This window comes from Cervus elaphus, chromosome 27, assembly GCF_910594005.1.
Source record: "Cervus elaphus chromosome 27, mCerEla1.1, whole genome shotgun sequence".
NCBI lineage: Eukaryota > Metazoa > Chordata > Mammalia > Artiodactyla > Cervidae > Cervus > Cervus elaphus.
Window position 1 is genome coordinate 23,852,823 of NC_057841.1, and position 23,609 is coordinate 23,876,431.

At 39.8% G+C, this 23,609-nt stretch overlaps 1 protein-coding gene across 3 annotated transcripts in view; it reads right to left on the bottom strand.

Annotated features, from left to right (window-relative positions):
• KIAA1328 (KIAA1328 ortholog) overlaps nucleotides 1–23,609 on the bottom strand; it is a 440,823-nt gene that overhangs the window by 74,508 nt on the left and 342,706 nt on the right. For all 3 annotated transcript variants that reach the window (XM_043889124.1, XM_043889126.1, XM_043889125.1), the window contains one exon: nucleotides 9,111–9,219. In XM_043889124.1, coding sequence (XP_043745059.1) covers nucleotides 9,111–9,219 — 109 coding nt within the window. The remainder of the gene's footprint in view (nucleotides 1–9,110; nucleotides 9,220–23,609) is intronic.

A 23,609-nucleotide genomic window follows, 5' to 3' on the forward strand; every position in this document is an offset into this window, starting at 1 on the left:
AAATTTGTAGATAATGCAAAATGCTAAAATCTATTTCTCCATAAGAAATAAAGAGAAGATAGGTTGAAAGTGAAAAAAAAAAAAAAGGATTGTAATTTCTTTTTTGGGGGAGGGGCTTATTAATATCAAAAGCAAATAGTTTATGGGAAAATATGAAAAATGTTAAATATATTAAAAGTAGTATATATAACATATATGGAGAAGGAAATGGCAACCCACTCTAGTATTCTTGCTAGGAGAATCCCATGGACAGAGGAGCCTGGTAGGCTACAGTCCATGGGGTCGCAAAGAGTCAGACACGGCTGAGCGACTTCACTCACTCACTCAATATAACACATGTATATATTTGAATACATAAACAGTGTGCAAAAATGTCCAACTGAGCTGAAAATGCATTAGTCAGTGACTATTAACTGCTACATTATTCTCTGTCTTTTTCATAGCAAGTCTTGTTGTTGATACTGTCTTTGATTTTACTCAGTGGCATACTTGGCACCATCACACACAATCCTGACCACTCTTGTCCTATGACAAAGTATGTAGCCTACACTAATACCCAGTCACCTTTTTCAGCATGACTAGTGACTTTAATTTGGACTTCAAGGATACTAACTTTTTTCTGTTTTACTCCGAGTGTCCTTCCTAAAGTAAAATCTAATGTTTTCCAGATACAATTTCATTTAAACCTCAAAAAAGAAAAAAAACTTCAGATGTAAACACATGTTCACGGAGCTTACTCTCAGGAAACGTAGATTACACCTGGCCTCCTGTCACTGGGAAGGCCAGCAATACCCACGGGTTGCTTGTCCCTGTGCTTGGAATGATGTGGAGCCAAGCTGGTTTATCTCCTTAGCATTTCTAAGCTACTGGCCAGCAGGAAACCCAAAGATTTTGAAGAGAAGTTTAAACTATGTTATTCTGAAATCAATTATTTAATTATTTTTGAAAAAATACTCATCTCTCCATTACTTTATCCTCAAAATGTGTAACTTACTCTGAAATCAAGACATAGATGTACATGTTTCCATTTTGACCTTATCTCTAAATGGAGGGTATGGTTTAGACATAGGATGGACAGCTGGAAAACTGAGGTCCATGTGGTTGAGGGTCCATGTTGTCAAGGTTTTGCCACTGCTAGGCAAAGAGGCAGGATGAATACAGGTCTTTGGACCTTAATTCTCAAGGCCTTTCCTGTAAGCCATGCTGCCTGTCTGCATGTAAGGATATTAACTTGAGGAAACCAAAACAGAAAACTAGCCGCAGGCCTAAGCAGAGCTTTAGAAGAAGCTCTAGGATATGGATGAACACAAGATAATGGAGTGGTATACACTCTACATTCACTTAGCGAAGATAATTGTGAGATGTTAAGGAAGCAACAAATCCCAACGCAAAGAACGTGCCAAAACTGGTCACAATTGAGAGCTTGCTGTCATCCAGTCTGGAAACCTCCTGACAACCTAAAACATTTCCAATTCTCATACAGTGGGAAAATCTTCAAGTAGATGAAAATGTGAGGAAGTTCTGGGAAATAAATGAAGCACAACAAATGTATTAATATTAGCTGGGTATAAACATGATTCTTTTGTAGCTATGGAGAAGAAATGAAGGAAAATTGTTGTCTACACTAATGTATGAACTGATAAATTTAAAAGGAAACATTCATTTTGGGGGATTCCCTGGTGGTCCAGGGATTAGGACTTGGCACTTTCACTGCCATGGGCCTGGGTTCGATCCCTGGTTGAAGAACTAAGATCCCAGGAGCCACATGGTGTGGCTGAATAAATAAATAAAAGGAAACATCCATTTTGTGATCATTAATTCATTCTTTCATTCATCCAATAAATATTTTATTGAATGTCTACCATGAGCCAGGCCCTGCTCAGCATAGGGATGCAGTAATGAATACAATAGAAATCTTTATCCTCATGAGTTTATGTTCCATGTGACACAGGTGAGGCAGATGACAAAATTTATCAGTAAGTTATACAGTATACTGGAAGGTGATGAGTACTGTGAAAAAAGGATAAAGCAGAGAAGGAGAAAAGTGGGAGAAAACATTAGGAATTATTTCCTTAGGCATCTTTCTCCTGTTTGCTGAGAGTTCCTTCATGGATAGAATGATGTGTCCATATACTTCATAGAGAAGAAAGCCATCAACAATATGTCCCAGTGATTAGTCTCCAATTTCAACAATTGAGATTGGTGAATGGAGTTCTTCAAGGGCTTCTTAATAATTTTTTTTCACTGCAGGCTTACCAGTGTATCCTGATAGTCTCTTGGGGAGAGAATGACAATTGCTACAGAAAATTGCTGACGGACGGGAGAGGCCCTGGGACAGGAGAGAGGCAGAAAGGAGAAAGGGAGAATGTCAGTGTGCAGGGGTTGGGCAGTGAGAAGATGGGCAGCTCCAGAGTAGGGCTTCCAAATACTTGGTCTTTAGACCAAGTATGTCGGAGTCATCCGGGAAAATAAAAATTGTACATCACTGGTGCCCATTCCTGGCAATGCTGGTTCAATTAACCCAGGTAAGGCCTAGAAACTGCTACTTTGACAAAGATTCCTAAGTGACTCCAATGTGCACATAGATTTCCGAACCACTGCTCTAAAGGGAATTAAGCCCTTTCAGAATTTTTACAAAGGGCTAATTATGGAAAGAAATCCATTATCAGTAACTGTGAATGCAGGTTATTCAGCTGGCTTCTAAGCCACATTTCTGTACAGCTCTGCCACTCGGTGCATTTTGCAAGGGGACTCTCTGTCATTCACATATACTGTGTTCCAAGTACCCCCCAAAATCCTGCTGCCCAGAGCACAGAAAAGGAAGCTAACACTGAGGGCATATTGTTACCCAGCCCCAAGTTAAAGCTTTGCATATCTAGTCATGTTTAATCCTCTGAGCAAATTGGCAAGGTCGTTATTAATACTCTTATTTTCACATGAGGAATCAGGCTCAGGTATGTTTGCAAGAGCATTTACATGGTAAATATTAAAAAATGCAGCAGTACTGCCCACTCTCAGATGAGCCTAACCCTATTCCTAACCTTTTGTCAGGGAATTCACACAGAGTTTTGAATTATAACAGCAAGGTGCAAATCAGAGTTCTGTTTCCTATTGCTTGTGTGGTGCTGGCAAGTTCTACAATGACAGCTCCTATTAGCCATGTACCAGGACCGTGCTTGGTACTCTATGTAATATATCTTGCTTAACCATTAATGACAAGCCTATGAGGGAGATATTATTATCCCCATTTTATAGATTAAACTAAGGGATTTGCTCAAAACCACACAGGCTAGCATTGAAACCTAGGCCTATTAACCTGGGTGTTAAAATTATTATCCCCTGGCTCTTAAATGTTCTGTAATTGCTTCTCTGAGCTTTACTTTTTCATGATTGTGAGGATTACATTAGGCCCATATATCATTTTTATAAAAGCATTTAAGTGACTAGGACAGGAAGTAACACTCAACAAATATTTCTTAATACAGAAGTGAAGGGAATTTGATGACCTTGGACCAAATGAGCAAGTCTAAATGAGGCTCAGAACTGAAATGATAAAAGAAACTGAAAATACTGAACAGATATCACTAATCACAGCATTTTCCACAGTTCAGTCCCCGAGAGAAGACCCACCGAGGAAGCATAATCCTCACCTACTGCTGGCTCAACAAAGGAATAACAGAATTATGTCATATGTTCCAAGGATAACAGGTTTTTTGCAACTACTTGGCACTACAGAGTGTAAAATAATGAAGTGGGTTTCCCTCCTATGAATGTATGCCCTTTGTTTTCTTTTAAATATTGTTTTCAAAGTTACCTAAGTAATACATTGTTGTTATAAAACATATAGAAAATATAGAAACATATGAGCAGTAAAATAGCTCTTATAATCCCTTCACCTAGAATTTACAGAGATTTCCTGAGACAAGGACTAGAACTCTAAGTGGCTAGTAAATGTAAGCTGTTATGATGTGTACTTTCTCTGTACTGTATGTTCTTTCTATGTCAAGAATGTATTGACAGGTTTCCTCAAGTTGAATTCATTTCTTGGAATTAAACTATGTCTTTATTATTTCTATTTAGCCTATTTGTTTCTGTTTTCTTAATTTACACACTCTATAAGCAGTGTGTACAAGAGGAATGGATGATTATATTAATGGCTTTTAACAGTGGGAATTACAGTAACAGTCCCAAATCATGGCTTAATTAAAAGCAACATCTCTTCATCAAACACACAAAAATTTCCATGCATGCAACTGTTCTTGGTATTAATGCACCTGCTAGCAGGGAATTTCAATTTATCAACTTGGCTTAAATAAAAATCCTTTTGAATGGCTGAGCTTTTCATCTCCTGATATGGAAGATAAATATATTTATAACTTCATATTTTCTTTTACATATTCAACCAATTCTTTTCTAAAGTTTCCACATTATCCCTTTTTATTTGTCATCATTTTGTGCAGTATTTCATTTTGTTGTTCAGTTGCTAAGTTGTGTCTGACTCTTTGCAACCCCATGGACAGCAGCATGACAGGTTTCCCTGTCCTTCACTATCTCCTGGAGTTCATTAAGTTTTGTTTTTATTTTGTTATTTACAATATACACAAAATGAAAATGTTATAGTGAATGGTGCTTTATGTGTACTGTGAAAGTGTTATTCTGAGGGTAGACAAAGTTAAAATAATAGTCCTTGGCCTAGAAGTTCACACTTTTGGAAATCATTTTGAAAATTCTAAGAGAAATCCAATACTTTGAAAATGAGTTTTAATAGTCATTAAAAAGAGCTTTACAATGACATGTAATTTGTACGAACATATATTATGAAAGGACATATCTGAACATGCCCAACACAATACCTGATACACAACAGGCATCCAATGAATAGAAGCCAGTATCGTCACATACGGTCACCACTCATATGCTCTACTGTATAGAGGCAGTGAGGTCTGCTGTTCAAACAGACCACATAAAGCCAAGTAGTGCCTGCAAGGCTCTAGTTTGAGGTTATGGATTTTAGTTTAGTTCTTCTCTCTCCACCTTGGCAGAATAATACATTGTTATGTGCTAGGCATATGAGGGGATCTGGTTAGGTACTAAAAATATATGTGTGAATGTCTAGGTGAGGAAAAGTTCTGATTTAAAAAAAAAGATTTTGTGATAGGATTCTGGGCACAAGTGCAAGAAAGTGTTGCAATCTGGCCATTGTGTGTGTGATGGAAACACAATCCTTTCCTTTCTCTTAGATTAACTTCCTATCAAGTTATAAAAACAAATTCCGACCCTTAAAGTCAGTCTGTCAGATTATTAATCTAAATCAGAGTTTTATGGGCTTAGTGCCTATACCTCAGAACTAAATCCAAGCTTCACACAGTGTGAATGAATGAAAAAACACTGAAATTTGGGATCAGAAAAAAGAAAAAAAGAAGTAAAAGTCATCCAAATAGTTAAGAAGCAACGCCTGGGTCCCTCAATCTCAACTTCAGTGGATGAGTCTCCACAATTGACTTTCAAGTCAGCTGCGTGTGAACAGTAGCCTGTGAGCACAAGTGTGTCTTGGCAGTTGCTCTATAAAAAGCTCAGCAAGGTGGAAACTTACAGCAAATTTTTTGGAACACATTAGGCGTATGGTTACAGCAAAGGGCCAAGGCCTCAAAAAAAAAAAAAATTCAGCTTATTATTTTTTTTTAAAGTTTCCCCAATAAGCTATTAAGTCCTTTAAAGCACATACACAAATATTTCCCAACCTCCCTCAACGAAAAATAAGCTCTACAAAATCATCTCCCATGACATACATCAAAAAACAAACCAAACAAAGTAAAACAGAAAACTTCAACTTGCTGTTGTGATATAAACTAATCTTTCTGAAAAAAAACCTAGACTACTGGGGTGAATAGTACATCCTAGAAATAGGCTAACCACAGCTCCAGTTCCAAAAATTCACTAATTGGCCATGATTTGGTGAGATCTGTCTTTTTCTCTTCACATCTCAGAGGCAGGAAAAAAAGAAAATTTAAGAGTACTGGCCTTAGCTCTTCTGAGTCAGGGAAGAACAGCAAGAAGGGGGCCTTAGTAACCTTTTACTTCAGGGACTGAGTGACTAACACTGCTGCTGCAGGCCTGGTGTTTGTCTTTATTTATCAGTTTAACACAATCATCACTGAGTTGTCATAAGACCGACGGAAACTCCACCAATACTTTATTTATTTTTTTTTAATTTTTTATTAGTTGGAGGCTAATTACTTCACAACATTTCAGTGGGTTTTGTCATACATTGATATGAATCAGCCATAGATTTACACGTATTCCCCATCCCGATTCCCCCTCCCACCTCCCAAGACTTCTGTTTCAATGAACAGCTTCACAAGATATTGTCTTCATTTTAATATAAAATGTTCCAGATATACATATCTGAATAGAAAAAGATACCAACATTTAAAAAATATACAGCATGTAATAGACTTTTCTCCTCAAATCTGAAATAAAAGATTTGAAGATTCAAAGTTACATTAATGCAAATATCTGCCTGTTGCAAGTATGCTTTTTGATTAAATTGGCATACATCAAGTACAATTAGAAAGGTTATTTATAACGAAGAAATACATAACTCTGCATCTTAATGGGGATGACAATTTCAGCTGACGGTTGCTAATTAACATTACTTCTTCTGCTCTGGATCTCAGATATTTCTTATATGATCTTTATGCTGGCAACAGACACAACTAATTCTAGAAGGCCCCAAAGGGTTAATTATCAGCAACATTTCTGCTTATAACAAATTCACTGGTAACTTGCCCAGCTCTGGCTCCTCACTGGAGACCAGAAGATCAAGCAGAATTGGGTAAACTCTGACTCAGAGTCGTGTCAGGAAAAGTATTTATTCAACTTTCTTTGTGAGCAAAGGTGCACCTACCCACTGGTATTCAGAATGACCGGGAGAAAAGTCCCTCCAGTCCTCTCTTCAGGTGTCATGGTCTAGGGGTGTTGCCTGTTCCAGTCCAGCAGAAATGCATGGCACTGTTTAGTTCAGTGGTGCCACCTTCTTATGCCAAGATGCCCACTTTCTTGGACACCTCAGGGGTGTGTGATCAGCGTTGGAGGCCAGATGTAAAACAGAAAGACAGAAGAATTGCCACTCTCAGCACAGAAAACTATAAAGCCCTCTTTGCTTGTGCTGTAAATTACGTATTTATTTTGTTAGCATGAGATAGATGAATATTTTCACACACAAAGGTGCCCTGCTAAAATCAGGATAAGTGATATTAATGTCCTATGGTCAGTATTATTGAACCTCGAAAGCAATAAACTTTATGCGTCAATAAATATTACATTTGCAACATAGTTAACATTCCTTTACTGTCTCTAGCACTTATTACACATTGTAACCGCAAGTCTACAATACATTATTCATATTTGGGGTGTCACCAAGTGATGGATTGCTGTAGGAGAGGCTGTCCTTTAAATAAATCAACAAATAAAAATGCAAATGTTAACATTTTCAGCCACAACTTTCCCCATCTTGAATGGGGAATGAAAATTTCACATTACACTGACAGGCAGCAGAGAGAACAATTAACAACCTACACTGTGAATGAGAAAGATGATTTTGCCACGCTGGGTTTTATCACCTGCACATGGACCCATATGGGACTCTCCTAGGTGTTAGCACTTTTCAGAGAACAAAGGAAAAACTGTCTCCCACGGCCCCTGTTCCATTCCCATCCTTTTCTGCAGGTCTTGACAATTCTTGGAATTTTGGGTAGACAGGAAAGGGCTTTTATTCTTGTTCTTCTCAGTACTGTCAAAGGTTTCTTGGAATGAAGAATAACGGGCTTTCCTTTTGCATTAAAAGCTTATATGTAAAAGTAGTCTATAAAAATTCCTTTTCTACATTTTGAAATAAAAATAATTCAAATAATCTTGATTCTGAAGTCTGGAAAGCAACCACTGTGCTTTCTTGGTAACTGATTTTCATAGTACGAATCTTTTTTTTTCAACTCTGCACTTTGTATTGCAGACCTATAATATGCCATCACGCACTGTTAAGGATAAAATCTGGGGTGCTGCACATTGTTTCATTTAGCCAAATGCTCATTATTTAAGAAGCTTCTGAGAATCTGTATCTAGCTCATCTGCAGCATTAAGAACTAACAGAGAAAGAATCCTTTTTTTAAGGTCTGTAGATATGAGTCTTCACTGCGATTTTAACCTGGGCTTGTAAAACTCCACAAAGTTGATATGGTCATTTCAGAAAATGTGTGCTGAAGATGTTCTATAAAACTCTTACTGGGGAAACATTTTATTCTTTTTCATGCCTCTCACGAAATTGAAGTGCAATCATCAAAAACACATTAGAGTAGTGTTTAAGATCTGATCCAAGATCTTAGCATCAAAGATAGGGAAATTCATTTGAAAACCCAGACTGCCTTTCCTCTTTACCTTAACTCTTCCATTACTATTATCCTCTGTGCTGAGTCATTTCCCAAAAGTTCTTTAAAATTAAGTCTTAAAATCTATATTTACTGGATAAGATGCTAGGAATTTAAGTGCTTAAAAAATCATATCCCCAAGGAAACACAAACATGCCCTTTTGGTGTTAATGTTTATATATTCAGCCTTAAATGTATAATATAGGAGTTGGCTTACTAGACATGAGAAATTTTAATAACATATTTCTTTTCTTGACTGTAGAAAAGGCCAATCAAAGTATTAGCTCCTCAAATGTCTCTGGTATAAGTAAATGTTGACAGTCATTTAACTGTAGTACAAAACCCACTATGGTTTTCAGTATCAATTGATTCAGTAAGTTAAGCTTACAGTCCAAGTATATAACAATTTCAGGATAAACTGGGTAGGACCTGCTCCTAAACATTTTCTGATGAAAGGTAAGATTAGCTTTGCATTTCCATGGAAACCCTGTCAATTACCATTACCAATTAAGGATAAAGGAAAGGGCTCCAGGAGTTCTACCTGGTCGTATGTAGACGCTTCCAAATAAGGGCCTCTCTCTTGAGTTGGAGACATTAAGAACTGTTAAAATTTTTCACTTTTTGTTAAATAACACAGCAGAAGTTCTCACCTGGAGAATGGTAAGGCAAAGAACCCCTGAAACTCACCGGGAGCTGTCATGTTGGGAGGATGACGTAGCTGGGATCACAGGCTCCTTCTGGCTCCCTGTTGTCATAGGAGACGTGGACGCATCTTTTCGAAATTCTGCCACTGTCCCTGCATGTACAATAAAGGAAATAATTTGGGCATTCAATAAAAGAAAATGCAAGAGTCTATCATGAATAATATATGCGAGATTATAGGAATCCCCAAGCTTTAGAAGTAAGCTCTCTTCCCCTCTGAAATGCAACAATGGCAGATGGAAAGCTCGGTGGGTTGTTTTGGTTTTATAAACACCAGTGGTCCACAATATCTTGTTTTTAAAAACGTGGGTGTGTGCAATAACAGACTAATTAGAGATTTGATTGGTAAACCTGATGATTAAAGTCCTGATGATTTGCGTTTAGGGTAAAAACGCCCAAGAAAGTAGATTGCTTTATTTTGCTCCTTTTAACTGTCATAAGAAAAGTTCTTTCCTCTCCTTGACAAAATAGAATACAGAAAATTTGTACCTTTAAGCCCTCCAAATTAAATTGATTCTACCCCCAGAAAACTTTCAAGGTAGGCATAAATTGTGAACGCTTCTTTTAAAGAACTCAACATTGGGCTAAAACAAGTAAGATGGTCAACTAACCATTCCAGGGCTGATTTGGTTTCTGTTTCTAACGAGCAAGGTTTAGTTGGTAATTACGTTTTACTTTTGGAATGCTAAGTAGTAACATGGCATGGAAAGAAAAATCTTTTGTTTCTGTTTTATTATTATTTATTTAATAATTTTCTCCTCTTTTTAAAAACATTTTTAACAAAAATTTCCAACTTTTAATTTATTAAAAATATAATTGAGCTTTTTCACATATCAAATTCTCATGATAAAGCTGAAAAGGCCTTGCAGATCATCTCTTACATCTTTTAGCATCATCTTTTTGATAGATTCTTTTTATAGGAAGATCTCTGGCTAATGTTTCATTTTTTAAAAATGTTTTAAAAAATTTAGTTGGTCGATAATGCTGTGTTAGCTTCTGCTGAACAGAAAAATGCATCAGTGGTTACATATTCATAACTCGACTCTTTCAGACTCTTTTCTAACTGGTCACTGTGGAGCACTGAGAACAGTTCCCTGTGCTGGACAGTAGGTCCTTACCAGTGATCTGTTTTATATACTGCAGTGTGTACACGCCAATCCCAATCTCCCAGTTCATCCCTGCCCTCTGCTTCTGCTTCCCCCTGGTAAACCATAAGTTTGTTTTCTATATCTGTGACTTTATTTCTGTTTTGGAAATGAGTTCATCTGTGTCATTTTTTTAAGGATTCCACATATTAGTAGTATCATATGTGTCTTTTTCTCTCTGACTTACTTCACTCAGTATGACAATCTCCAGGTCCGTGTTATTTTTTCCTTTTTTATGGCTGAGTAATATTCCATTATCTATCTGTACCATATCATATTTGTGTGTGGATGATTTCCCACATTTACTCTATGTTTGCCTTTACTAGGCAAATGAGCTTTCCCATTTTTAATTTTCTTGTTTCTATTATAGCTGTGGTCTCTTTTTGTTTTCTTTTCACCCTGCCTAGAGAAGTTTCTTTAGCATTTGTTGTAAAGCTGTTTGGTGGTGATTAATTCTCTTAGATTTACTTGTCTGTAAAGCTTTTGATTTCTCTGTACAATCTGAATGAATGCCTTGCTGGGTAGAGTATTCTAGGTTGTAGGGTTTTCCCTCTCATCACTTTAAATAAAGCATGCCACTCTCTTCTGGCCTGCAGAGGTTCTGCTGAAAAATCAGCTTATAACCTTACAGGTATTACCTTGTATGTTATTTACTGCTTTAATATTTTTTTCTTTGTATTTAATTTTTGTTAATTTGATCAATATGTGTCTTGGTATGTTTCCCCTTGGGTTTATACTGTGTGGGACTCTCTGAGTTTCTTGGATGTGACTATTTCCTTTCCCATGTTATAAACTCTTCAAATATTTTCTTAGGCCCTTTGTCTCCTGGGACCCCTACAATGCAAATGTTGGTGTGTTTAATGTTGTCCCAGAGGTCTCTTAGACTGTCCCCATTTCTATTCATTCTTTTCCTTTATTCTGTTCTGCAGCAGTGATTTCCACCACTCTGTCTTGCAGCTCACTTCTTTGCGCTTATGCCTCAGTTGTTCTACTACTGATTCCTTCTAGTGTATTCCACATTTCAGTTATTGTGTTGTTTACCTCTGTTTGTTCTTTAAATCTTCTATCTTTTTGTTAAACATTTCTTGTACCTTGCTGGCCTGTGTCTCCATTCTTTTTCCAAGATTTTGGATCTTTCAGTTCAGTTCAGTTCAGTCGCTCAGTCATGTCAGACTCTTTGCGACCCCATGAACCACAGCACACCAGGCCTCCCTGTCCATCACCAACTCCCAGAGTCCACCCAAACCCATGTCCATCAAGTTGGTTATGCCATCCAACCATCTCATCCTTGGTCGTCCTCTTCTCCTCTTGCCCTCAATCCTTCCCAGCATCAGGGTCTTTTCCAATGAGTCAGCTCTTCGCATCAGGTGGCCAAAGTATTGGAGTTTCAGCCTCAACCTCAGTCCCTCCAATGAACACCCAGGACTGATCTCCTTTAGGATGGACTGGCTGGATCTCCTTGCAGTCCAAGGGACTCTCAAGAGTCTTGTCCAACACCATAGTATAAAAGCATCAATTTTTTGGCACTCAGCTTTCTTTATAGTCCAACTCTCACATCCATACATGACTAATGGAAAAACCACAGCCTTGACTAGACGGACCTTTGTTGGCAAAGTAATCTCTTTGCTTTTTAATATGCTATCTAGGTTGGTCATAATTTTCCTTCCAAGGAGCAAGCGTCTTTTAATTTCATGGCTGCAATCACCATCTGCAGTGATTTTGGAGCCCAAAAAAATAAAGTCTGACACTGTTTCCACATCTATCTGCCATGAAGTGATGGGACTGGATGCCATGATCTTAGTTTTCTGAATGTTGAGCTTTAAGCCAACTTTTTCACTCTCCTCTTTCACTTTCATCAAGAGGCTCTTTAGTTCCTCTTCACTTTCTGCCATAAGGGTGGTGTCATCTGCATATCTGAGGTTATTGATATTTCTCCCGGCAATCTTGATTCCAGCTTGTGCTTCTTCCAGCCCAGCGTTTCTCATGATGTACTCTGCATATAAGTGAAATAAGCAGGGTGACAATATACAGCTTTGATGTACTCCTTTTCCTATTTGGAACCAGTCTGTTCGATGTCCAGTTCTAACTGTTGCTTCCTGACCTGCATATAGGTTTCTCAAGAGGTGGGTCAGGTGCTCTGGTATTCCCATCTCTTTCAGAATTTTCCACAGTTTATTGTGATCCACACAGTCAAAGGCTTTGGCATAGTCAATAAAGCAGAAATAGATGTTTTTCTGGAACTCTCTTGCTTTTTCGATGATCCAGCGGATGTTGGCAATTTGATCTCTGGTTCCTCTGCCTTTTCTAAAACCAGCTTGAACATCTGGAAGTTCATGGTTCACGTATTGCTGAAACCCGGCTTGGAGAATTTTGAGCATTACTTTACTAGCATGTGAGATGAGTGCAACTGTGCGGTAGTTTGAGCATTCTTTGGCATTGCCTTTCTTAGGGATTGGAATGAAAACTGACCTTTTCCAGTCCTGTGGCCACTGTTGAGTTTTCCATATTTGTTGGCATATTGGGTGCAGCACTATCACAGTGTCATCTTTCAGGATTTGAAACAGCTCAACTGGAATTCCATCACCTCCACTAGCTTTGTTCGTAGTGATGCTTCCTAAGGCCCACTTGACTTCACATTCCAGGATGTCTGGCTCTAGGTGAGTAATCGCACCATTTTGATTATCTGGGTCGTGACGATCTTTTTTGTACAGTTCTTCTGTGTATTCTTGCCACCTCTTCTTAATATCTTCTGCTTCTCTTATGTCCCTACCATTACTGTCCTTTGTTGAGCCCATCTTTGCATGAAATGTTCCCTTGGTATCTCTAATTTTCTTGAAGAGAGGTCTAGTCTTTCCCATTCTGTTGTTTTCCTCTATTTCTTTGCATTGATTGCTGAGGAAAGCTTTCTTATCTCTCCTTGCTCTTCTTTGGAACTCTGCATTCAAATGGGTATATCTTTCCTTTTCTCCTTTGCTTTTTCGCTTCCAGTCTTTTCATAGCTATTTGTAAGGCCTCCTCAGACAGCCATTTTGCTTTTTTATTATTATTATTTTGATGCTTTTTCAGGTAGACTATCTCCTCTTCATTTAGTTGTTCCTGTAGGTTTTTATCTTGTTCCTTCATCTGCAACAGAGACATATTTCTCTGTTGACTTGTTTTGTCTAACTGTATTTATGGTCTTCTTTCTACAGGCTGCAGAATCGTAGTTCCTCTTGCGTCTGGTATATGTTCCCTGGTGGGTGAGGTCCATTCAGGGGCTTGTGCAGGCTTCCTGGTGGAAGGGAATGTTGCCTTGTGGTGGGTGGAGTTGGGTCTTGTCCTTCTAGTGGGCAGGGCTGTGTCAGGGAATGTGTTGGGGATGGCTGTAAGCTTAGTACGACTTTAGAAAGCTTGTCTGCTGATGGGTAGGGCTGTGTTCCTCTCTTGCTGATTGCTTGACTGGAGGCGTTCCAAAACTGGAAACCACAGGTTGTTGAGTGGTTCCAAACTGGGGATCCTTGAGAGAGCTCACACCAATTAACATTCCCTGATGCCTCCGCTAACAATGTCCTTGTCACCCCAGTGAGCTATGGTCGATCCCTGTCTCTCCAGGAGACCCTCCAAGACCCCTGGGTAAGTATAACCCAGGTTCCTATGGAGGTATTGCTTTCTGCTAGGTCCCAGTGAATGTAAAATCTTGTGTCCCCTTCAAGAGTGAGGTCTCTGTTCCCCCCAGCCCTCTGGAGCTCCTTTACCTAAGCCCTGCTGGCCTTCCAGACTAAATGTTGGCAGTTCTTCCACCCCATTCCAGACCCTCAGACAGCCTTAGAGGGCTATTTTTCACGTGTGTGTTTGTGTGTGTGTGCTGCTTGGCGAGAGGGCTGTTTTCGGTATGCATGTTTGCCACCTCTTTCCTCACTGTATGCTGGCCATTATCCCCTTGGTAGGGGGGTTTGGCTGGTGTGGTGACCAGAGCCTGCCCTGGATGCTGAGCCTGGGGGGAGCTCCCCTTTGCTCTGTAATCTTCACTGCTCTGTCAGGGGCAGGGTCTGCTCCCGAGCTGCTGTAGCAGAGGCCCCAGATCTTATTCCTGCTGTGCTTCTCACCTGTGGTGCAAGGCAGGCAGGTCTGGGGCACTCCCACTGGGAGAGAAGTCACTGAGAATCCCTCCTCCGGAGCTGCTCATCTGTGGGTATGCTTTCTCGTGTCATTTTTCACCTGTTGCGTGAGCTCCCAAGTTCCTGTGTTGCTGGCACTGCTCTCAGCCCTACTGTAACAGTGTGGATGCCAGCAGTTGGCCCTGGTGTCTTATCAGGCTTTGTCTTCACCAGGCCCCCAGCATAAATCCACTCAAGTCAGGTCTCAGGATTGCAGGAATCCTGGATCTGGACCCACTGCAGGCACTACGGGGGCAGCTTGGACTCTGACTTGGTCTACTCCTGAGTGTATGTGCCGACAAGTTCCACAGCTGCTACAACCAGACCTGTCTCAGTTGTGGGGGTACCTGTCCATTCAGCTGTTCCACAGGTGCTGAATTTATGGAGACCATCTCAGGTATTTAATCTGTGGTTTGTGCAGCAGCAGGGAGAGATTTCAGACCTTCTTCCTTCCTTGCAAAGTCCCTGGGCTTCAGCTTGGGTTTCACCTCTGTGAAAAGGTGGTACTGTGCATGGGCCACCCACAGGCATCTGCTCTTCACCTAAGTGAGAGGGGGCAGAGGCAGCAACTGAGGTGCACTGGCGCTTTGGTGGGAGGGGGCAGAGGTGGCAACTGACTGGGGTGCATGTGCTCACCCAGGCAGGAGTCAGGGAGGCAGCAGCCGACTGGGATGAGGCTGTAAGGGCAGCTCTGCCCTTCATGCCTAACTCAATAGTGGGGCTTCACTTCTATGGCATTCTGGGCTTCCTCCAGCAGTATTCCTGGTTGTGGAGCTCCTCACTCCTGTCCCCTCAGGCTGTCTCCAGGCAACCAACAGCAGTCCTTTCCTCGGGTCTTTTCTCCAAACCCCACATTCCACACCACATCGGCACACCACATCTGCCCCCGTCCACATCGGCAGACGCATGTCTGAGGCTGAGGTACGCAGGGTTACGCACAGCCCGCCTGTGGACGTCTCACTCTGTCCCGCCTGCCACAGACCGGCTGCGGCACTCTCCTCCAGGCCCCAAGCCCCTCCTTCTGTCTGAGCTGATCTCCTCACAGTGAGGAGGATCCCCTGGGTGCAGGAACCTCTCCTCTCCTCCAGTTCCTCACCCTCTCAACCCAGACCCACAGATCCTGTCTGGCTTCCTCTTCTTTCCCTTTCTTTCATCTTTTCCTGTCCTTTTAGGTGTCCAAGGTCCTCTGCCAGCATTCAGCAGGTGCTCTGTGAGAACTGTTCCATTTGTAGATGTATTCTTGATGCCTCTGTGGGAAGACGTGAACTCCACATCCTGCCACTCCGCCATCTTATCCTTCTCTCTCCTTCTTCTTCTTAATGTTATTTTCCACATAATATTATGTGGAATACTTTGTGTATTCCAAAAATACACAAAACACTCTTGTATTTTTCTTGGAAGACTATAAGAATCTCATTCACAATTTTCTTCTGGTTCCTAGGAAACTGTTGCCCAAACTGCTGAAAGAAGTTACTTGGGAAGAGTCACTATCTCTTTGAGGAAATGGTGAATATTCAAACGATCTGAAAAGACAGCTTTGATGTGTTAGAAATACCAGATCAGGAATACCATATGCTAACTCAGGGAATGGCAGGGTTTAGCTGTGACCAGAGAAAACCAGGCCTACATCTGTAGAGATTAGCATCAAAACAATTACCAAAATCCTGGTATTTAAAAGCCATACTCAATATTGACTGTTCTCTATCATGTAGAGATGTAAAAGACCAGCTGGCCAAAAGCACAATTCAGACTTCTTATACACAAACCTGTGGGACCCTCAACCCAAACCAGTACTTTCTAATAGTGGACATAAACTCCAGCAGTTCATACAATGCATGAGTCAGTAAATGTTTACCAAGTACCTAATGATGCACAGGGGATAGTACCAGGATTAAATTCAGGCTTAGTTTATGGAGAGGGGAAGGAAGATGTGAGTAAGAAATGAGACACTCTGAACAATCTGGTGAAGAACCATAAAAAACTCAAGGCAGCATAAAACAGTATAAGGTATTAAAAACAGCCAGTATGCTTAGTATGTGTCTGTTACTGTTCTAAGCCTTTTCCATATACCATATATTCATTTTGCTTTTTTAAAAAATTGCTTCATTGAAGTATAATTTGAATACCATAAAATGTACCCCTCTTAAGTGTACAGTTTGATAAATAGTAGTAAATTTACATAGCCAGTTTTTAATATTTTTGTCATGCATTTACTTGTTTTTGTAATTCAATTTTAAAGCATTTCATCACTCCAAAAGTTTTCCTTATACCCATTTATAGTCAATCTCTTCTCTCTGACTGTTCTGCTCACATCCCCTTCCAGCTCCATCTCTATAGTTTTGCCACTTCTAAACATTACTTACATTTATCCTCATAGAAACCCTCTGTGACATATACTATTTCTTAATATCTAATTTACAGATGGGAAAAATAAACTGTAGGGGACTTAAATGACCTGCCCAAGGTCACAAAGCTAGTAAGTGACCAACATTTGCTCCCAGAGTTTTCACCATTATGCTAAACTGCTGTAAAATATAATATGAAAAGTCTGAGGAATTAAGAAGTGGGAGAGATCACATCTAGCTTTAGGGTTAGGGAAGATCTGATGCAGGAGGTGGAATTTTGAAAGAAAGGAACAGGGAGCATGGAGTTCACAAAAGCATTAAATTAAAAAACCTTATAGCTAAATATTTAATAAATTCAGGAAACAGTTCTTGAGCTCTATGTCCTTTGTTAATCAGTTTAAATCACTTCGCCTGTATTATCTTATTAATCTTTATGTGTGTGTGTGAAGTCACTCAGTCATGTCCGACTCTTTGTGACCCCATGGACTGTAGCCTATCAGGCTTCTCCGTCCATGGGATTTTCCAGGCAAGAGTACTGGAGAGGGCTACCATTTCCTTCTCGAGAGGATCTTCTCCACCCAGGGATTGAACCCAGGTCTCCCGCATTGTAGGCAGATGCTTTACTGTTTGAGCCACCAGGGAAATCAAAATGCAGTTAGTAAATTTTATTATTGTCCTCATCTTATAGATAAGGAAGTGGAAACTGTGAAAAGGGCAAGCAGCCTGTCCAGTATCACACAGGCTGGTCAGAATAAGGCTGGGCTTTGAATGCAGTTAAGGTCTATTTGATTCTGAATTGCAAACTCCTAAACACTGAGTTAGTTGGGCTCAAAAATGAAACAAAGCAGCAACAACAATTTAAAAAAATCCACACTGATCTTTGGAGAGATTATTCTTGTAACAGAGCTTAGAACAGAATGGAACAGAGAGAATGGAGGCAGGAAAAGCAGTTCACCATGACTACAACTACTGGCTGGAATCCTGGGTGATGGAAGGGAAGACATGGAATTTAGAAAACTGGTACTGATGAGCCTATCTGCAGGGCAGAAATAGAGACATGGACTTGTGGACACAGCGGGGGAAGGAGAGGGTAGGACGCACTGAGAGAGTAGCACTGACCTACATGCACTACCACGTGTAAAACAGAAAGTTAGTGGGAAGCTGCTGAGTAACACAAGAAGCCCACCAGGGGCTCTGGGACAACCAAGATGGGTGGGACAGGTGGTGGGGGCGGGAGGGAGGCTCCAGAGGGAGGGAGTATATATATACACATATATATGTATGTATGTATATACACATACACACACACTTAAGGCTGATTAGTGCTGTTGTACACAGAAACCAACACAACATTGAAAAGCAATCATCCTCCAATTAAAAATAAAAAAATACACTTATAATGAACATCAGAGCTTAGCCTAGCCTTGTTTAAGTGTGCTCAGAACACTGACATTAGCCTATAGCTGGGAAATATCTAAAACAAAGTCTATTTTATGATAAAGTGCTGAATATCTTAAAAAAAAAAAAAAGTAATAGGAAGAGAAACAACTGGGAGGGATTTGTGGCTGAGGCAAGGGGGAAGAAGAAATGCCTGGTAGTAATAAGAGAAATAACTTGTTAGTCACTATTACAGAAAACTTGAACATTAGTCTTTTTATCTCTGTTTTGATACTTCTGTCAAAAGCTTGGTTGAGACAATTGATATTTGATGGGAAAAACTTTTTAAAGAAATTTTAATAGAGTACAGGGACTTCTATATTCTTCATAAAAACACAGAATTATGTGTATGAGGAATCCCTCATAATTACAGGCACAATAACGTATATATATATATATGCTCATTCATTTTTCTGGTTCAAGGGACCATACTTTTCATTAAATTCTGAAAGAAACCCAAAAAGTTAAGAATGATTGCTCTAAGGCATAGGGCAAATTTACCTCTTTTTGTTAATTCTTTAAGCTCTATTCCTTATTAAGTTTACAGAAAGCTATTTATCAGCTTTTAATATTTATTCCTTCTATAAAATTTGATTTAATATTAAGTATACCAACAATTTTTATTTAACTTATATGCAGAGTACATCATGAGAAACGCTGGGCTGGAAGAAGCACAAGCTGGAATCAAGATTGCTGGGAGAAATATCAATAACCTCAGATATACAGATGACACCACCCTTATGGCAGAAAGTGAAGAGGAACTAAAAAGCCTCTTGATGAAAGTGAAAGAGGAGAGTGAAAAAGTTGGCTTAAAGCTCAACATTCAGAAAACTAAGATCATGGCATCTGGTCCCATCACTTCATGGCAGATAGATGGGGAAACAGTGGAAACAGTGTCAGACTTCATTTTTTTGGGCTCCAAAATCACTGCAGATGGTGACTGCAGCCATGAAATTAAAAGATGTTGGTCCTTCAATGGACCGGAACCTGGTGGTCCGGAGTCAACGATGAGAGAGTGAAAGAAGTAAAGAGGCTAATATTCCCTGGGTCATGCAGCTGGCTTCCGTGCTCCAGGGAATTAGCCAGAAAGAGAGAGAGAGAGAGAGAGAAAGAAACAAAGACACGGGGACCAAAGCTCTGACGGAGCAAAGGTGTTTTAATCAACATGGTGTGGGCATATATACTGTCTTACAAGGTAGTCATTCTCAGCAAAGATTAAAATTCCAGATTTACAAAACATAACATGATCCCTATCAAAGAGAAAGTTGCAAACAATCTCCTTTTACCATATGGTTCATAAGAAGGAAGAGGGTACTTATCACCGTAATGAGAAATGCCTGGATTCCTCAGCCCCGGGAAAGGCGTGCCTCTCCTCTTAATTCCTGAATTTTCAGGAATTAATAAGGGACAGAGGGTTCCTGACAGATCCAAAACAGCACACAGGAAGCCTCTTGTTAAATGCTTCCTGACATAAAGACACTTACTCCTTGGAAGGAAGGTTATGAGCAACCTAGATAGCATATTAAAAAGCAGAGACATTACTTTGCCAACAAAGGTCCATCTAGTCAAGGCTATGGTTTTTCCAGTGGTCATGTACGGGTGTGAGAGTTGGACTGTGAAGAAAGCTGAGTGCCAAAGAATTGATGCTTTTGAACTGTGGTGTTGGAGAAGACTCTTGAAAGTCCCTTGGACTGCAAGGAGATCCAGCCAGTCCATCCTAAAGGAAATCAGTCCTGAACATTCATTGGAAGGACTGATGCTGAAGCTGAAACTCCAATAGTTTGGTCACCTCATATGAAGAGTTGACTCACTGACTTGATGGACGTGAGTTTGAGTAAACTCCGGGAGATGGACAGGCAGGCCTGGCGTGCTGTGGTTCATGGAGTCGCAAAGAGTCAGACACAACTGAGTGGCTGAACTGATACCAACAATTACATATAGTTAATGCATATTCATAGAATGATATATCTCTCTCTAAACACACACACACATACACACACATACAACGTACACATTTTAAAAACAAAAGTGCTGTTAAGACTATCATCCATTAGGCTGATACTTTTCACACATAAAGGCATATGTTTATACATATGTAAATATATGTGAATATATTTATGTAAATAAACACATATATCTTTGCATACACAGATGGAATTGAATATAATGCATCATGTCCTATTTATACAGAGCTGGGGATATGTCTGCTCATCCATCAATCAACATCTTATGATAAGAGAACTTGAGTTCAATGTTTAAGAAAACTCCATTTCTGGGCCTTTGTTTCATTTTGCATTTTTTAAAATAGTTGAGTTATATTATAGTATTCAATACAGTTTAAAGAATAAACAGTAAAAAAACACCAGGGTAAGCTCTTTCTAGATCAAGAAAAAGTACTGGCGGCATGCCACCTGGAAGCATCACCAATACACATCTCTGATTACAATCTCTTTTTGCCTCCAAGAGCCAGCCACTACTCTCATAATTATTCCCTTTCTTCTTTATAGTTTTACCACTTTAGGTATGCATCCCAGAATGTGGCTTACTTTTGATGCTTTAAAACTTTTTACAAAGAGAAATATATATATATATATATATATATATATATATTCATATTCTTTTTGAGACTTCTTTTGCTCAACATTATGTCTGTGAGATGAGTCTATGTTGGTTTACATACCTGCAGTCTATTTCCTTTGCTATACAGTATTCCATTGCATGCATTTATGACTTATCTCCTTTGTGACTGATGGGCATTTGGAGTGTTTCTGGTTTGGGGCTATTTTGAAGAACGCTGCTCTGACAGAGGCTGCTAGTTATCCACCACAATGCACACAGGTAGACTGTATTCCCTGCTCTCCCTTGTAACTATGTATGGTCACATGGAAAACTAGTGGACACTGTTGGTGCCGTTTCAGGTCTATTAAAAATCTCAAAACCTCTCATATGTAGTTTTTCATACCCCTACTTCTCCTTGTTGACCTTCCATGGCGGGGCCAACAGTTTCTTACACAAACTCTTTTAGGAAACAAAGGGAGAAAAGACTTTCTGACTTATTTAAAAAGAAAATTGTGGTAAAAAAACATATTTACCATTTTAACGTGTACAATTAGGGGCTTTCCAGGTGGTGCTAGTGGTAAAAAAAACCTCCCTGTCAAAGCAGGAGACACAAGAGATGCGGGTTTGATCCCTGGGTCAGGAGGATACCCTAGAGAAGGGCATGACAACCCACTCCAGTATTCTTGCCTGGAGAATCCCATGGACAGAGGAGCTTGGTGGGCTACAGTTAATGGGGTCACAAAGAGTCAGACACAACATAAGCGACTTAGCATGCATGCATGCAATGTGTACAATTCACTGGCATTAGGTGCATTATAATGAATGTTGTGTAACCATTGCAATGCTCTAGTTCCACAACTTTTCACTACTCTAAATAGAAACCCTGTACCAAGTAAGCAGTCATTCTCCATTTTCCCTTCTCCCGTAGCTGCTGTGAACCACTTAATGTCTTTTGTCTATTTTGGGTATATAAATAGAATCATACAACATGATTCCATCAACATGGTCTTTTGTGTCTGACTACTTTCACTGAGCAAGATATCATTGAGGTATATCCACACTGTAGCATGGATAAGAAGTTTATTCCTTCCTATGGTTAAATTATGTTCTACTGTATGGATATATTGCATTTTGTTTATCCATTCATTTGTTCATGGACATTTGGGTTCCTCCCACCTTTTACATATTATGAATAGAGTTGTTATGATCACATGTGTGTAAGATTTGCTTGAAAGCATTTGAGTGGAACTGACAAGTTTTGCGGTAATTCTATGTTCATGCATTGAAGAATTATCAAAGTGTTTTCTACAATGCTCCTCAATTTTAAAGTCCCAGCAGCAATGTATGAGGGTTCTGATTTCTCTACCTGTTCTCTAACTTTTCTTTTTCTTGGCATGAATAAAAAATACATTTATTATTTTAATTTTTGGGGCATCCTGGGTATCTCAGCTGGTAAAGAATCCACCTGCAATGCAGAACACCCCAGTTGGATCCCTGGGTCAGGAAGTTGCCCTGGAGAAGGGATTGGCTACCCACTCCAGTATTCTTGGGCTTCCCTAGTGGCTCAGATGGTAAAGAATCCACCTGCTATGCGGGAGACCTGGGTTCAATCCCTGGGTTGGGGAGAGGGTATGGCAACCCATTCCAGTATTTTTGCCTGGAGGAGCCTGGAGGGCTACACTCCACAGGGTTGCAAAGAGTTAGAAATGACGGCGTGACTGAGCACACAGCACATTTTAATTTTTGATTTCTTGACTATTCTTTTCACTGGAGCACAGTTGTTTTACACTGCTGTGTCAGTTTCTGTTGGAGGGCAAAGTGAATCAGCCATATGTACACACATGTTTGGTGTTTCCTTGGTGGCTCAGACGGTTAAGAATCTGCCTGCAGTGGGTTTTGAAATATTGTGAAGTAATTAGCCTCCAACTAATAAAAATAAATAAATAAATAAAAATGAAAAAATGGAAAAAAAAAAAAAAAGACTCTGCCTGCAATGGAGGAGACCCAGGTTCAATCCCTGGGTTGAGAAGATCCCCTGGAGAAAGGAATGGCTATCCACTCCAGTATTCTTGCCTAGAGAATTCCATGGACAGAGGAGCTTGGTGGGCTACAGTCTATGGGGTTGCAAAGAGTTGGAGATGACTGAGCAACAAACGCTTTCACTTTTCTTATATAAATTGCCTCCTTTTTGGATTTCCTTCCCCTGTGGGTCACCACCGATTACTAAGTAGAGTTCCCTGTGCTACACAGTAGGTTCTCATTAGGTATCCATTTTATTATTATTATTTTTTTTTACTTTTAATTTTTAAATTATTTATTTGTTTTACTTTACAACATTGTATTGGTTTTGCCATACATTGACTTGAATCCGCCATGGGTGTACATGTGTTCTCCATCCTGAACCCCCCTCCCAACTCCCTCCCCATCCCATCCCTCTGGGTCATCCCAGTGCACCAGCCCCGAGCATTCTGTATCATGCATCGAACCTGGACTGGCGATTCATTTCACATATGATAATTTACATGTTTCAGTGTCATTCTCCCATATCATCCTGCCCTCGCCCTCTCCCACAGAGTCCAAAAGACTGTTCAATACATCCGTGTCTCTCTTGCTGTCTCGCATACAGGGTTATCATTACCATCTTTCTAAATTCCATATATATGTGTTAGTATACTGTATTGGTGTTTATCTTTCAGGCTTACTTCACTCTGTATAATAGGCTCCAGTTTCATCCACCTCATGAGAATGGATTCAAATATATTCTTTTTAATGGCTGAGTAATATTCCATTGTGTTTATGTACCACCACTTTCTTATCCATTTGTCTGCTGATGGGCATCTAGGTTGCTTCCATGTCCTGGCT